Source organism: Bos mutus, chromosome 25, assembly GCF_027580195.1.
Source record: "Bos mutus isolate GX-2022 chromosome 25, NWIPB_WYAK_1.1, whole genome shotgun sequence".
NCBI classification, from domain to species: Eukaryota; Metazoa; Chordata; class Mammalia; order Artiodactyla; family Bovidae; genus Bos; species Bos mutus.
In genome coordinates, this window is record NC_091641.1 from 38903762 (window position 1) to 38920359 (window position 16598).

General features: G+C 41.7%; 1 protein-coding gene across 1 annotated transcript in view; it reads left to right on the forward strand.

Moving 5' to 3' along the window:
• Positions 1–16598, forward strand: part of CREBBP (CREB binding protein) — a 119283-nt gene that overhangs the window by 22192 nt on the left and 80493 nt on the right. Inside the window, exon 2 of the mRNA XM_070362471.1 lies at positions 2776–3488. Within this exon, the coding sequence (XP_070218572.1) occupies positions 2776–3488 (713 nt within the window). The remainder of the gene's footprint in view (positions 1–2775; positions 3489–16598) is intronic.

Consider the following 16598-nt stretch of genomic DNA (forward strand, 5'->3'; position numbering starts at 1 on the left):
GGGAACAACTGGCCAGATCTGAGTAAGGGCAATCAGTATTAAGTACCATATCAGTGTTCAGTTTCCTGAATTTGTCAGCTGCCCTGCACTTGTGTAAGGGTGTTCTTAGGTGTCACACAGTAAAGCACTCAGGAGGAAAGGCGAGGCTCATGCCGTCCACAGCTGCTCTCAGAGGCTCTGCAAGCAGAGTGTGTGTGCAAGGAGTGTCTAGTCCCTCACAGGCAGGATGAACTAAGTATGTGTTCGAGGTGGCTTATGAGGCATGTATGTTTAGTGAACTCAGGAGGTTGAAAAGGGACTGGTTGGTTTTGCAGGAGGAGTCTCCGTAGTTACTGTTGAATGTGACAGAGGGCTGGACGTGAGGTTTTCTAGCCTGAGAGAAAGTGCATACAGAGGAGAAAGCTTGCTGATGCAGGTGCTGGCTTGTGGTATTGTGGCTGGGAGGTTGGGTGCCCCAGCAGGTGCTGAGGAGAGTGAAGGAGTTTGAACTTCATCCGTAGACATGATGAAGATACCAAGATGCCTTCAGCTGCAAGTTACCTTAGACTGCAGCTGGAATGGCTTCAGTGATACGAGTGTATTTTCTCTTGTTACAGGAAGTCTGAAGATGGTGGGGGGTGGGGCGTGGTTCCAGGATCGCTGTGTTAGCCTAGAGATGGCTTCATGGACCTGGGTGCTTGTGTTTGCCCTGCAGCCATCCTTAACGCGTGAGCCCTGTCTCCTTTCCTGGCTGAAGAGCGTTGCTGCAGTTTCAGGGTGAAATCTAGTGAAGAATGGGAGGTCATCTTCTGAGCATCCCTTAGCATTGGGAAGGAAAACCATCTCCAGAATGCCTTGGCCCACTTGCCTTCCGTTTCCATAGCTGGGACTGTGTCACTTGCCATGGGGAAGGTGGTCTGGTGGTTTTTGCTCCTTGGACTGGAAGGCGCTTCCCTTCCTGAAAGGAACATCCCAGGCAGCCAGCTGAGGAGCTGGTTGGGGAAGACAGTCGCAAGAGTCTGCACCTTGAAGAAAAAGGTTTTCAATTTTCTAAAAGTGGTTGGTGGCAGGGGCAATGGCTTGTTAAATTTTATAAGCCGCATGCACACATCACCCCCCATTTTACCCGTGCACCTATTTTTGGCAGGTTACTTTCCAGCTACTGCCCACATGCACGCACTTTAGTGCTAATCTTGCTCTCTGTGCCATTCTGCATACAGTTTCTATTTGCATGTTTTTATATAACACAAACATTTTCCTATATTTGTACAGTCTTCATATGTTAATGGATGTATAATGTTCTCCTGTTTCTATTGTGCAGCAGCTTATTAAACCTCTATTATTGGATGACAGTAATAATAATAGCTGAGGGCTTCCCTGGTGGCTCAGCAGTAAAGAATTCGCCTGTAGTGCAGGAGCCACAGGAGCCGTGGGTTCGATTCCTGCGTCAGGAAGACCCCCTGGAGGAGGGCATGGCAACCCACTCCAGTATTCTTGCCTGGAGAATCCCATGGACAGGGGAGCCTGGCGGGCTACAGTCCATGGGGTCACAGAGTCAGACATGACTGAAGCGACTTAGGAAGCACACACAAGTAGCCAATACTTTCTGAACCCTTAGCACCCACAGGCACTGTTTAAGTTATTTACATGTATTAATTCATTTAGTCCTCACAGCAACCCTCTGAGGTGTAGTAGCCATTATCACTCCCAGTTTCTAGAGAACTGAGGCACAGAAAGCCTACGTGACTTAACCAAGGTCGCACAGCTGGTAAGTGGGAAGCAGGAGGCAGAGCCGGCATCCAGATACTGGCAGTCTTGGTCTTGAGCTGTGATAACCAGTAGGTTAAACTGCTTCTGAGTATAGTCTGCGTTTATTTTGATGTTACAGGTAATTCCACGGTGACTGTATTTCTGCACATCTTGTCCTTTGCACTTGCACACATGGCCAGGTTGTTGTTATTTGAACACTGTGTGGTCAGTGAAGGACTAGGGATGACATATATAGGCCACACAAGAGAAGTGTTACTTTGAGAGGGACTGGAAAGAAGGAGTTGCTATAATTTTCATGTTTGATTACCAAAGAATGGTCTCTTTGGTTTACTGTTTTATCTTCCTTTGTGATCCTTACGTGTTTGTATATCCGTTGCACATTTATTCTTGGGAGGTGTGCTTTCCATCTTTATGTAAGATTGACTTTAACCCTTTCTGTATAATTCAAGTACTTTTTAAGCTATTTTCTTTTACTTTTAATTCTTTTTAATTTCTGTATATATCTTTATTTCCTGTAGCTTTAGCACTTTGAGGAATCTCATTTTCTGTTAAGGCTAGTTTTTTTTTTTATACTTCTTTTATATATATATATTCACTTAAGGCTAGGCTTTAATTTTCTCAAATTACTGTTGGTCTAACCTGATGCCCAGTTAATGTTTTACACACATACATTCTTGAAGCATTTTAACATCATAATTAAGCGAACTCGTTAAATTTCCGTTGTATTCCTTTAATTTGTATTTGCCTTACCCCACACTCTTTATTGTTTTGGAATATAGGATAGAATCTATCATTCTAGATAGCCTTCCTCTCATCTCTGTTTAACTTTCCCTTCTTCAGAATTTGAAAAATATTTTTCTGTTTTATTTTTTCAAATGAACTTTCAGATCATTTTGACATTACTCGTAAGACACGCGAGTGTTCCGTGTTAAGCGCCCCTTTAGGTTACGCTTGTAGTAATATGTGACAGTTGGAGAGAGATTATGGTTGCTTAGTTTCTCATTTCTGTTTCTGTTTCATTTCTAGATTTTGGATCATTGTTTGACTTGGAAAATGATCTTCCTGATGAGTTGATCCCCAATGGAGGAGAATTAAGCCTTTTAAACAGTGGGAACCTCGTTCCAGATGCTGCTTCCAAACATAAACAACTGTCCGAGCTCCTGCGAGGCGGCAGCAGCTCCAGCATCAACCCGGGAATAGGCAATGTGAGTGCCAGCAGCCCCGCGCAGCAAGGCCTCGGCGGCCAGGCCCAGGGGCAGCCCAGCAGTGCCAACATGGCCAGTCTGGGTGCCATGGGCAAGAGCCCTCTGAACCAGGGAGATTCTTCCGCCCCCAGCCTGCCTAAGCAGGCAGCCAGCACCTCCGGGCCCACTCCTCCTGCTTCCCAAGCACTGAATCCGCAAGCACAAAAGCAAGTGGGGCTGGTGACCAGCAGCCCTGCCACGTCGCAGACGGGACCTGGGATCTGCATGAACGCAAACTTCAACCAGACCCACCCAGGCCTCCTCAATAGTAACTCTGGCCACGGTTTAATGAACCAGGCCCAGCAAGGACAGGCGCAGGTTATGAATGGATCTCTCGGGGCTGCTGGCCGAGGAAGGGGAGCTGGGATGCCATACCCTACTCCGGCCATGCAGGGGGCCACAAGCAGTGTGCTGGCTGAGACGTTGACCCAAGTTTCACCGCAAATGGCCAGTCACGCAGGGCTGAACACCGCACAGGCCGGAGGCATGAGCAAGGTAAGCGAGTGTCAGTGCTTTGCAGCTGTCCCGCTAACCAGGGGCACGTTCCTGTCCTCCTCTAGGTGTTCCTCCTGCCCCTCCTTCTCGAAAGGGTTGGATTTGGCATTCCATGTCCTTCTTCCCAGCATACAGATCCCTGCCGTGTCTTTAAGGTAGGAATTATTGAAGAAGCCAGTGGTAGGCTAGCCTGCACGTCAGATGGTTGAGAACACGGAGGGGAGTGTGGGCCGAGGGCCAGTTTTCAGCCTCTAAGACAAACGTGTGGAGATAGGACCACGTGGTTGAGAGGCAGCTTCGTGGGGAGTCAGCCTTCTGTGGCGTTAGTGGGCCCGGCAGAGGCGCTCTGCCGTCGCCTCCCGCCGCCAGCCAGGGCAGTCCTCTTCATGCCCTTCCTGTGTTACAGCCAGCTGGCCTGGTGTGTTTTGCCACAGCCTCCGTTTTACCAGCGAGGAAGCTGGGTTCCTAGCTGGTTATCTCCTGCTGGGCTTAACAGGGAAGAGGTGGCATGGCAGAGCTTCGGGTCTCAGAGGAAACTCAGAGCAAGGGTTCTCCAGATGGGCTCCCAGGCCAGCGGCGTTAGCACTACCTGGAGCCTGTAAGGCACTCAGAGCTGCTGACTCGGGGGGTGTGATGGCTGTGCAGCGTAGAGCTCTGCTCCTGAGAAGGGCCTTGCAGCTGGTGTACAGTGTAGGAACTGAACGTGGAGAACAGGGAAGGCAGATGCCAAGGTGGAGAGAGCCCACTGGAAAAATGAGAGCAGACAAGGGACAGAGGATGCGGGCTGCCTTAGTGGCTTAGATGGTGAAGAATCCGCCTGCAGTGTAAGAGACCTGGGTTGAATCCCTGGGTAGGGAAAGTCCCCTGGAGGAGGAAATGGCAACTCACTGCAGTGTTTGTGCCTGGAGAATCCCATGGACAGAGGAGCCTGGTGGGCTACAGTCCATTGGGTCGCAAAGAGTCTGACACGGCTGAGCGACTTCACTCTCACTTTCAAGGGGCAGAGCACGGGCTGACCCACCAGACGCCGACCCCTGGGACACGCTGAGGAGGCCAGCTGCTGCCCCCAGTGCCCCTGATTTAGGCGGTGTTTGGTGCAGCAGATTCCAGAACAGGAACAGCAGAACTGTTTGAATTTGATGAGTCCCAGATGAGGGAGAGGGAGAGGTCAGCGTCGAGCAGTTTCCCCGTAAGGTTGATGCCAGCACTGGGTGACAGCTGTGAACCGTGTGACTGGCTTGGCTAAGAAGAGGGTATTTTTTAACTGAAGAAGTAAAAGTGAAGTAATTCTAAACATTCACATTTCATTTATCTCTTTTGAAGTGTTATTAAGGGAAAATGTGAACTCAAATTTTTGTTGTCCCTGGTGTTTGAAGAGGGGTCTGTGTGTGCGTGCACGTTTTAAAGTTGAATTGAGAAGAGATTTCTTTGGGTTTAGGCTTCATGGGTAGATTTGATGTTTGTTCCTTCCTGATTCACTGGTCATTCTGCTCCAAATGCCCAGTTACGAAAAGGTATTTTGGAGAATTTAAGTCACACACAAAAATAAACAGGGCTCCTGAGTAATCTTAGAAATTATCGAGTTGTTTTCTTTAAAATGTGGATTATCTGTCCATATTTGCCACATTAGATACTAAAAGAGAATTTTAAAACACAAATGTTCATTAACCATTGTAGTGATGTCAAATGTCACAGAGCCTCTTGTGAGAGGATGAGAGCAAAAAAGGCAAATAATTGTCTTAGTGTTTTATGAAAATAGTTTTGACCCCTGAAAAGACCTGAGTCCCTTGACCACATTTGGAGAGCCATTGGTAGTGTGTGTGTGTGTGTTCATGTATTCCTAAAAGTTGGACTTGGCATACCCGGGCAGAGTACACTGTCACATGTACATACGTGATGTCCTGTGTCATCGGTGTCCACTAGATACTCGGTTTCCCAGTGGTTGCATGTGTCGTGGTTTGTTATTAGAGTCCCCTCCCCCGAATTGAATAACCTATCTTTTATTCAGTTGCTGTGGCTCTTAAGAAGCTGTTAATCTCTAGAATTCTTACAGTTTATTTGTTGACACATCTGGCTGTTTTGCTTGTTTTTTGTTCTGGGAGTTGCCTGAAGCCTGGGCATTGCTGATCACGTCTCCCTCGCTCCATGTTCCTCCGTCTGCCCAGCGTTTTCACTCCTTTGTACCGCGGGGTCTGTCTTCAGACAGCAGCAAGCGTGCAGTGTGAGGACGGTAAGCCACATGACTTGTGGCACAGCCGTCTCCCATCCCAAAGAGGCCGATGGCGAAGAAAGGGTGGGAGGTGGCATTTTTGAAAGTTGCCGTGGCCTTTGGTTGGGACAGAAGAGCTAACAGTGGTGGGCAAATAGTGGGAGCGAGAGACACATTCATTTTAAGCTGAATAAGATTTTAAATGCACAGAGGGACAAAGAAACTTTTTTTAAAAGGCAATTTTGTTTAAAAAAATTATTGGTACAAAGGATATGCAGATTTCCTATAAAATAATGTAAATAGTAAAAAGAGCAGCCCCTCTTCTGCTTACAGGTAACTGCTTCTGTACAGATATATTAACACAGGTCCTTTTTTAATATACGAAATGGAACTAGACTACATGAGATGAGCACCTTGCTGTTTTAGGTAACAATAGACCACGAAATGCCTTTCCATGCCAGTGGGCACAGATTTTTCTTGTTTTCCGTGATGCACCATAGTTCCTGTACCCTGATGAGGAGCATTTGGGTTCTTTCTGACATCCCATTAGTACAGGTAGTGCTGCAGCGACTGTCCTCCAGTGGGCATACCCACATGCGTTGTGAGGTACATTCTGAAAAGTGAAGTTACTGGGTCAAAGACTTTGTTAACAGTTTTGTTTTTAGACAGTAATCATGCATATGGTTTAACAACTAAGTCAAATTTTTTTAAAAATCAGCATTAAGGATAAAAACTGAAAAGTTAGTCTCCCTTAATTTTTGACCTTTACTGCTACTGCTAAGTCACTTCAGTCGTGTCCGACTCTGTGCGACCCCATAGACGGCAGCCCGCCAGGCCTCCCCTGTCCCTGGGATCCTCCAGGCAAGAACACTGGAGTGGGTTGCCATTTCCTTCTCCAAGGCATGAAAGTGAAAAGTGAAAGTGAAGTCGCTCAGTCGTGTCTGACTCTTAGCGACCCCATGGACTGCAGCCCACCAGGCTCCTCCGTCCATAGGATTTTCCAGGCAAGAGTATTGGAGTGGGGATTTTTGACCTTTGGTTCTCCCAAATTCTCTCACCAAAGGCAGCTACTATTTCTTATCTGTCCTGCCAGAGATGGTCTGTAGATATACAGGCACAGAGAGGGGGTGTGTGTGTGTGTGTGTGACTTCTAAACATAGTATAGTATAATCTCTCCCCTCCCCTGCGCCCCCATCACATACATGTGTGTGCACCTGTCCTTTCCGCCCCGCAGCAGTGCAGGTTGGAAGCTGTTGCATGTTAGACGGAGCTCTCAGTTCCTCTCACGAGGTATGTCAGGGGAGTAGCCCCTGATTTGGCTGTATCTTAATTTATAGGACTAATGCCCCAATGGCTGTATGTTTTGATGCTATACGTTTGATTTTTGATTTGTGTATATATCTTTGTATAGCTAGATGTATCTGCTGGAGAGATTTGGCGGGTGAAATTTCTGGATTAAAGGATAGTGACATTTTTAATAAGCATAGATATTTAAGCACAGATCCTCTCCCAAAACATGCAGATTATACCCTAACCAACAGCAGATGAGTCCCTGTGCCTCAAATTCTCACCAACACTGATACCTTTTTTTTTTTTTAACTGATTGCCGTTCTCTTAGGTACAATATCTTGTCATAAATTCATGGGCCTTTCTATTTTGCTGTTGCTCATATTCTCTGTCAGTTTTTCTTTTGTCTTGTTTCCCATTTTTTCTTGTTGGTTTGTACTCAGTATTTTTGCATATTAAAAGCTAAAGTCTAAAGACAAAAAATTAGAAGCAAAAAGCATATAAAGTGAGATGAGAGAAGCAAAATCAAGCATAGCGTGTGTGAAAGTCGCTCAGCCGTGTTCAACTCTTTGCGACCCCATGGCCTATACAGTCCGTGGAATTCTGTAGGCCAGAATACTGGAGTGGGTAGCCTTTCCCTCCTTCTCCAAAAGATCCTCCCAACCCAGGGATCGAACCCAGGTCTCCTGCATGGCAGGCAGATTCTTTACCAGCTGAGCCACCAGGGAAGCCCAAGAAAACTGGAGTGGGTAGCGTATCCCTTCTCCAGTGGAGCTTCCTGACCCAGGAATTGAACCGGGGTCTCCTGCGTTGCAGGCGGATTGTTTACCAACTGAGCTATCAGAGAAGCCCTGAAAATATGAAGTGACTCATTTTTTTTTCCTGAAAGTGTTATCATTTTTTTTTTTAAGCTAAAGTCTTTTAATGAGGGAAAGTGTTTCCCCTTTTTTTACTTGCCAGAATGGCCACATAGTTCTGAGTTTTTACCGAATGGATGTTTTCAGTTTTTATAGAAGCAGATTTTTTCCATGTTTTCCTTTATGTCTCTTGGGTTTTATGTCATGTTTGGAAATACTTTTCTATTCCAAAATGGAGTATTATATATTCTTTTCCCTTATAGCTTGGGTCTTTAATCCAGAATTCATTTTGGCTTGAGTTTCTATATTAATAGAAATCTAGCTTTGTATACACTTTTCCAAATTAGTTAGCCCAGTGCATTTATTTAGTATTACTAATCTATCTATTTTCTCAGTTGTCTTACCCTGTTCATGCAAGCTTTGTCTTTTATGTCTTTTTATGAGTCTTATGTTGCTCAGAAGCATACTATAGTTTTCTTTATATAAGTAATACACCTTTTTTTCCCCTAAGTTTCTGGATGTATTCATGGTGTTTTGATATAGGAAAGATGTTAACATATATATGTCACTTCAGTAATCTGGCCACTTGATGGAATTCTCTTGTTCTAATACTTTTTCAAGTGAGTCTCTTAGGTTTTTCCTAGTATACAGTTATCTTTTGCATTATTGGTACTTTTGTCTTCTCCTTGGCAGTATTTCTACCAGTGTTTATGCTCTTGGGCATCCCTGTCTTGTCTCTGATTTAAATAGAGATGTATTTGGTGTTTTATTATTAAGTATAACGTGAGCTTTGGTTTTCAGCCTTTTTAAATTGGGACATAATCTATTCCTCATTTGTTGGATGTTGGATTTTATCAGAGTCCCTCTTGACATCTATATTATTACCCTGTGATTTTTTTCTCCTTTGTTTTATTTATGTGGCAAATTATCTCAGATTTCCTACTGTCCGGTTGAACCACCTCTGTAATTGTGAAATTAAGTTAATATTTTGCTGGATTTTATTGGCTAGCATTCATTTAGAATTTTTGCTTCTCACTAATCAATAGTGAGATTGATCCCTGATTCTTTTTCGTGTGTTTTGTCAGGTTTTCGTATCAGAGTTGTGTTAAATCGGTCAGAGTTTGGAAGCTGTTCATATCTGTTCTCTGAAACAGTTTGGAATTTAAATGATCTGTTCCTTGAAGAACTGAGAAGCTTCATCTGTACAAAAGCTATATGGGCCTGAAGTTTTTTCCCCAGAGGGTGACTTAAGATCTTTGACAATACTCCATTAGACTCTTGGTCTCAAATCAATATCTTTTTGTTTTAGAAAAATTTAAGTTTGTTTTTATTCTGAAGAAAAACTCAAAGCATTTAACTTCTACTCTTCATTAAAAATAAAAAGTGGGTACTATTCCCATTTTACAGATTAGAAATAGAGGCACATAGAATGGAGAGGAGAAACTATTTCATTTAAATCACATCATTCTTTGTTAACATTACTGGCATGTTGTTGAAATGGCTCGTGTTTTCTATTTTAAATGTTTAAGAGTCACACAAAATTAGGAATGAGAAAGTGGAAATAATCATAAACATCATAAAGGGCTTCCCTTGTGGCTCAGCTGGTAAAGAATCCACCTGCAATTCAGGAGACCTGGGTTCAATCTCCAGCCTTTCCCTGGAGAAGGGAAAGGCTACCCACTCCAGTATTCTGGCCTGGAGAATTCCATGGACTGTATAGTCCATTGGGGTCACACAGAGTTGGACGCGACTGAGTGACTTTCACTATCACTATCAGCCAGGCTTCGTGGGATCCTATCCTGGCTGTGCTGGGTGATCATGGGGAGTTACTCAGCGCCCCTCTCCTCCCTCCACTCTGTGTGTCTCCGTTTCAACAGTAGGAAACCTCGTATGTTACCTTTTTGGTAGCATGCTCTACTTTTCTGTAGAGAATCAAAACTTGTCTTTTAGGAGGACAGCAAAAAATATATTTAAAGTGGGGATTGGAAGCTATACGCAAGTTCTCTTGCCTGGAGGTGTTGTTGCCGTGTAGAGAGGTGGCAGAGGAAGCAGACTGATAGGAAGAGGAAGGTATTGCAGAGTATCTGGGCAAGGGGTCCAGTTCCAAGGCTGTTAAGTGCTTTTGCAGCCTCGGAAATCTGTTCAGTCCTTTCTTATAAGTAATATATAAGAAATCAGGGAGTTTTGTAATTAAAAAAAAAAGAAATCAGGGACCAAGATAGTTTGTATGGTAAGCCCTCTTCACAAAGGGTTAGATTAGGACTTGTTTTTGATAAGGCTTTTGGAATATTAGTCTTGTTTTAGAAAGTAGTCAGAAAAAAGGGGCCTGGCTTTCCCTAGAGCTGTCTTATAGGTGAAGGTTTTGATTTAGATCTAGATCCCCTGGTCAGTCAGCCAGCATTTTGGTTAGATAGGATAAAGCGATGATTCTCACACTTGGCGTCCAGCACAGTCACTGCGGGCTTGCTAACCCAGCGTGCTGGGGCTCCCCAGAGTTCCTTCTACAGTAGGTTTGGGGTGGGGCCAGCTCCCAGGTGACCGTAGTTGGTGCTGGTCAGGGACTGCACTCCGAGAACTGTCGTGCTGAAGGGATGGATTAGCAGCATGTTGTCACTAAGGGAGGAATGGAGCCAAATTGGTTATTGGGAATGAGTGACCCACCTTTTCTATTTTGGAATGATAATTGAAAATTTCTAACATTTAGTAGCAAGAGAAATAATCCTGTACATTTGTCTGATGCTTTTTTCTTTTTCATGTCATTTCTTTTTAATGTCATGTCATCTGATCCTTGGTAGCAAATAAGGACATTTTTTGTTAAGTAAATCCTAATTTGGCCTTTTTAAAAAAGATCACAGTGAAAGTAAATGGTGACTTTATAGAACAAAAGGACTGAAAGCTTAGAAATACTCCAGTGAGCTGTGGTATGATTATAGAGCTATTGTAGGCACAGGTTTTGGTAAAAATGTTAAGCAGTCTTCTACTGGTTCAGTCATCTTATCATGACTTTCATGGAGAATATGTGAGTCAGGATGTGCTGAACTTCCCATGATATGTATGCATGAATTTATTTTTATTTATTTTTTGTAATGAATTTAAAAAATAATTTTATTTTTTTAATTTATTTTAATTGGAGGCTAATTATTAACACTAGAACACTCCAGTATTCTTGCCTGGAGAATCCCACGGACAGAGGAGCCTGGTAGGCTACAGTCCACGGGGTCGCAAAGAGTCAGACATGACTGAGCGACTTCACTTTCATAAATTAATTAGCCTCCAATTAAAATAAATGAATTTATTTTTAAAAACTTTTAAATGAGACTGTATATGTGTCGGTCATGGCTTTGCACAGAGTCCTGCCCTGCTGCTGCTCCTGTCCTCGCTGTCGTCTCCTCTTCATCTTCAGCGGTGGTACAGGTTGCCTCCCCACATGGAGTGCAGTTGAGTGCTTGCAGCAGAGGTTGGAATCTGGACTTGCTGCGTCACTAATTATTAGCTGTGGGAAAATCATGTAATCACTCTGGGTCTTGTTTGTCCTTTAAATGAGCATAATAGTAATATCTGCCTTTGAGAATTGTGTAGATTAAAAGAGGATAGTAATATCTATCTCATAGAATTGTTATGCTGATTAAATGAGATGGGGTATATCTAGTTCTTGGTGTCTGGGTTTACTGAAAACTTGCAGAGAAGACTGGGTTAGTTAGCTGGCCAGATGCTTTCTTACCTAAAGGATTTGAGATAATTAACATTTGAAGTGATGAGACTGCTTTTCTGCTGTTTTCAGAGAATTATTTTTTAATTAAAAAAATAGTTGATTGAACAAAAATTGTAGGTCTAGAGAAGAAAACACTGTCAATAATCCTATCACCCACTTCATAGTTGGTATTAACTTTTTGATGTTTTCCCTAGCAGTCTTTTATCCATAATTACTTACCTCATTTTATTTTTTTTACTTTATTTTATTTTTTTTAGAAATATATGCATCATATTTTTTTAAATTATTATTACTTTACAATATTGTATTGGTTTTGCCATACATTAACATGAATCCATCACGGGTGTGTACATGTGTTCCCAGTCCTGAACCCCGCTCCCACCTCCCTCCCCATACCATCCCTCTGGGTCATCCCAGTGCACCAGCCCCAAGCATCCTGTATCATGCATTGAACCTGGACTGGCGATTTGTTTCTTATATGATATACATGTTTCAATGCCATTTTCCCAAATCATCCCACCCTCACCCTCTCCCACAGAGTCTAAAAGACTGTTCTATACATCTGTGTCTCTTTTGCTGTCTTGCATACAGGGTTATTGTTACCATCTTTCTAAATTCTATATATATGCGTTAGTATACTGTATTGGTGTTTTTCTTTCTGGCTTACTTCACTCTGTATAATAGGCTCCAGTTTCATCCACCTCATTAGAACTGATCCAAATGTATTCTTTTTAATGGCTGAGTAATACTCCATTGTGTATATGTATCCATAATTGCTTACCTCTTTTTAAAATAGAAATTGGAGTTACCTTTCTTTTTTTCAGTTAACTTTATAACATTATTTTTTGTAGCACAAACTGAATGTTTTGCAAAATAGCAACATTGAGTTCTTTGATTTGATAGGTCTCTAGGGTGACTACTTGGAAGAGCATACTTGTAAGAAAAACCAATCAACCTTATTACTTTCTAACTAGAGGTCAACAATTAGGATCTGGGGTTAGAGATCCTAATTAGTGTTTTATTATTTTTAAAAGTATAATTTGCATAGAGTGAAATGCACAAGATCTGAAGCGTTACAGTTTGATTTGTCAAGACTCATGCCGGTGTTATCCACACCCCTGTCACAATACAGGGCGAATCGTTAGCCAAAAAGTCCCTTGGTATTCCTCCCTTTTTGTGTTCTGCCACCCATTTCTTTCACCATGGATGAGTTTTACCTGTTCTCAGACTTGATATAAATGGAATTGGGTAGTGTGGGGTTTGTTTTTGATGAGGCTTCTTTTTTGCTCGGTGTTTTTGAGATTCATCCATGTTGTTGCCTGGATTCAATAGTTCTTTTTACTGTTAGTGTCCACTGTGTGAATATACCATGACTGCTTATGTGGTTTCCTATTCATGGACATTGTGGTGGTTTCCAGTTTGAAGCTGTTAAGAATAAAGCTTCTGTGAACGTTTTTGTATAAGTCTTTGTGTGGCCATATAAGTTTTCATTTCTCGTGGTTAAATAACTAGGGATGGAATTGACTGGATAAGGAGGGGTCTGTTTCTGGACTCTAGTCCAGGAGTCAGCAAATTTGTAGCCCATGGGCCAAATTTGGCCCATAACCTAAGAATGGTTTTTATATTTCTAAAGCATTGATTAAAAAACAAACAACTAAAGAAAAGAATGAGGGATGGAAACCACTGGTTACCTGCTAAGACTAAACTATTTACTAATGACTTTTACAGGGAGTCTGCAACCCCTCTTCTAGTCTGTCCCATTGATCTGTTTATATATATATATATATATATATATATAGCTTATTTATTTATGGCTGCGCTGGGTCTTTGTGGCTGCATGTTTTCTCTAGTTGCGACAAAGAGGGGCTACTCCAGTTGCCGCGTGGGGGCCTCTGGCTGCAGTCGCTTCTGCTGTTGCGAGCACGGGCTCTTGGACTTGTGGGCCTTGGTAGTTGCAGCACGTGGGCTCAGTAGTTACGGCGCGTGGGCTTAGTTGCTCCATAGCATGTGGGATCTTCCTGGATCAGGGATCAAATCCTTATCTCCTGCATTGGCAGGTGGATTCTTTACCACTGAGCCACCAGGGAAGCCCTGATCTGTTTATTTCTTTAGCTTTATCAGATCAGATCAGATCAGTCGCTCAGTCGTGTCCGACTGTTTGCGACCCCATGAATCGCAGCACACCAGGCCTCTCTGTCCATCTCCAACTTTAGCTTATAGTAAGTATTAAAAACAAATTGTTTAATTTCTCATTTTCATTTGTTTGATGTCTAGATTTTGTCTAGATTGTTTCACTTGTTTGTTGCTAATATAGAGAAATAGAATTGATTTTTCTTTATTAACATTATATCCTGTAACTTTTCATAACTCACTTGTTAGCTCTACTTATGTGATAGATGCCTTAGAATTTTCTAGGTCATGTTGTCTTTGTAAAATAAAGAATTTTACTTCTTCCTTTCTAATTGGTGTGCTTTTTATCTTTTTGGCTTCACTGCTCTGCCTGAGACCTTCAGTACAGTGTTTAATGAAAGTGTTGAGAGCATGTACACCCTGTCTTATTCTTGATCTGTGGAGGAAAACAGTCTTCCATAAAGTATGGTGTTAGTTGTAGGCTTTTAAAGATCCCCTTCGTCAGGATGTTGCTGAGCCTTTTTATCATAGATGATTATTGAATTTCATCAGGTATTTTCCTGCATCTGTTGAGAGGATCAGGAGGATTTTCTTTATTCTGTTAATGTGGTAAAGTGCATCTTTCTAAATGTTGAACCAACCTTACCTTCCTGGGATAACCAACCTCCCTCGATTGTGATGTGCTATCCATTTTATGTACTGCTGGATCTTATTTATTAAAATATTGTCTTAGGATTTATGCTTCTATATTCATGAGGGATATGGATCTGTAATTTTCTTGCAGTATCTCCTGATTTGCTTTGGTATCAAGGCGATGCTTTTTTGTTCTCTGTTCCTTACTTTTCTATGAGAGTTTAGTATTGTTTCTTTAAATATTTAATAAAATTCACCAGTGAGACCATCTGGGTCTGGAGTTCTCCTTGTGAGAAGATTTCAAATTATGATTTGATTAATTTAATAGGTACAGATTATTTCAATTTTTCATTTCTTCTTGTGTTAGTTTTTTTTTTCCCCAAGGAATTTATCCATTTCATCTCAGGTCTTAAACTTATTTAGCAGTGAAGTATTCATAATATTCCCCTAACTTCCTTTTAATGGCTATAGAATCTGTAATAATGTCCAGTGTCCCTTTTTTGAGTCTGGTATTTATAGTTTTATGTTTCTCTCATTTTCCCCTGATGAGTCTGGAGAGGAATTTGTCAACTTGATTGATATTCTCAGACAGCCAACTTTTGACTTGTCAATATTCTCATTTTCTATATCATTGATTCTCTTTATTTTCTTTCTTCTGCTTTGGATTTTTTTTGCTCTTTATAACTTTTTGGGGGTAGGTGAACATTTGAGCAATATATTTCATTCTAAATTTGCTTTACACTGCACTTGATAAATTTTGATAGAGTTTTATCATTTAGTTCAAATATGTTAATATTTTACTTGTTATTTCTTGGACTCATTTTTTATGTAGAAAGTGTTGCTTAATTTTCAAATATTTGAGATTTTTGCAGATACTATTTTGTTACTGATTTCTTATTCCATTGTGGGCAGAGAATGTGTTGTATATAATTTTTGTCCTTTGAAATCTCCGGAGGCTTGTTCTATGGCCCAGCATATGGTCTATCTTGATGAATGTTCTGCATATGCTTGAAAAGAATATGCGGTTGTAGGGTGTAGCATTTGTAAATGTCAATTAGAGTAAGTTGATTGTGTTCAAGTCAGCTACATCTTTACTGATTTAAGTTAATATATATTTTGGATTATTATGTCTTCCTGATGAGTTGAGTTTTGCATCATTCTCAGTGTTTCTCTTTATTTCTATTTTTGTTTCATTAACACAGCTACTCTCATTCTTACTAACATCTGCAAAGGATGTCTTCTTTACCCTTTGTCCATGTCTTTGAAGGATGTCTTGTGTAAAGAATATGTAGTCAGAACTTGTTTTTAATTTATTCTGACAGTCTTTGCCTTTAAGTGGAGGGTTTAGTTTATTTACATGAAATGTTGATACAGTTACACTTCGGTCGATATCTTACCATTTGTTTTCTCTTTGTCCCTTCTGCATTTAGTTCTTCTTCTTTTTCCCTCTCTCTTTGTTCCTTTCCTGCTCTCCTTTTGAAGGCTAATTCCAACATCTTTGTCCTCTCTGTGTTTGCAGTCTTTCTGTTCGTTTTTTAAAAATATATAATTCCCAGTGATGGGTCATATTTTCTTGCCTCTTTGCATGTTTAGTTATTTTTGATTATGTAGTAGACATGGTGGATGTGTTGTTGAGTAAGAGTTTTGTTGTCTTTCTTTAGAGAGTGTTGGGTTTGTTCTGGAAGACATTTGACTCTGCCCTTCGTATTCCTCTTGGGTGCTTTTCCTTCAGTGCAAATAATTTAGGAACGATTTGATTCTAAAGCCCAGCCGTTAACATATCTCAGACTTGAACATATCTTTGGGCAGGGCTTCCTAAACTTTATAAGGATTTGCAGATCACCTGGGGATCTTGTTAAGGTGCACATTCTGCTTTGGGAGGTCTTGGGAGTGGGGTGCTGTGAGTCTGCTTTTCTTAGCAGCTCTGGGAGGGTCAGGTGGTGTGGCTGTGCTATCTGGGCACTGGAAGGTCTCTCCATCTTGATGGTATAAGCGTAATTAGGGTGTGTAATGGGTGCCCACTGGTGACCGAATACATCACATTTCAGAAGTTATCTTTCATTTCTTTCATTGTTTAGTGCATAAAGTTAGGAAGTACTAAACTTAACATTCTTAGTGTAAATGGGTCCAAAGCATGACTTCAAGGATCGACTTCTCCAAAATGTTTCTGCAATATTTTGGAAAGAGTTGCATTTACTGTAGACATAATTTGCTGTCCATCTGTCACCAAGTTAAAACATTTAGGGTTTTTATGTTGATTACCGTGTAATACTTCTGGCATT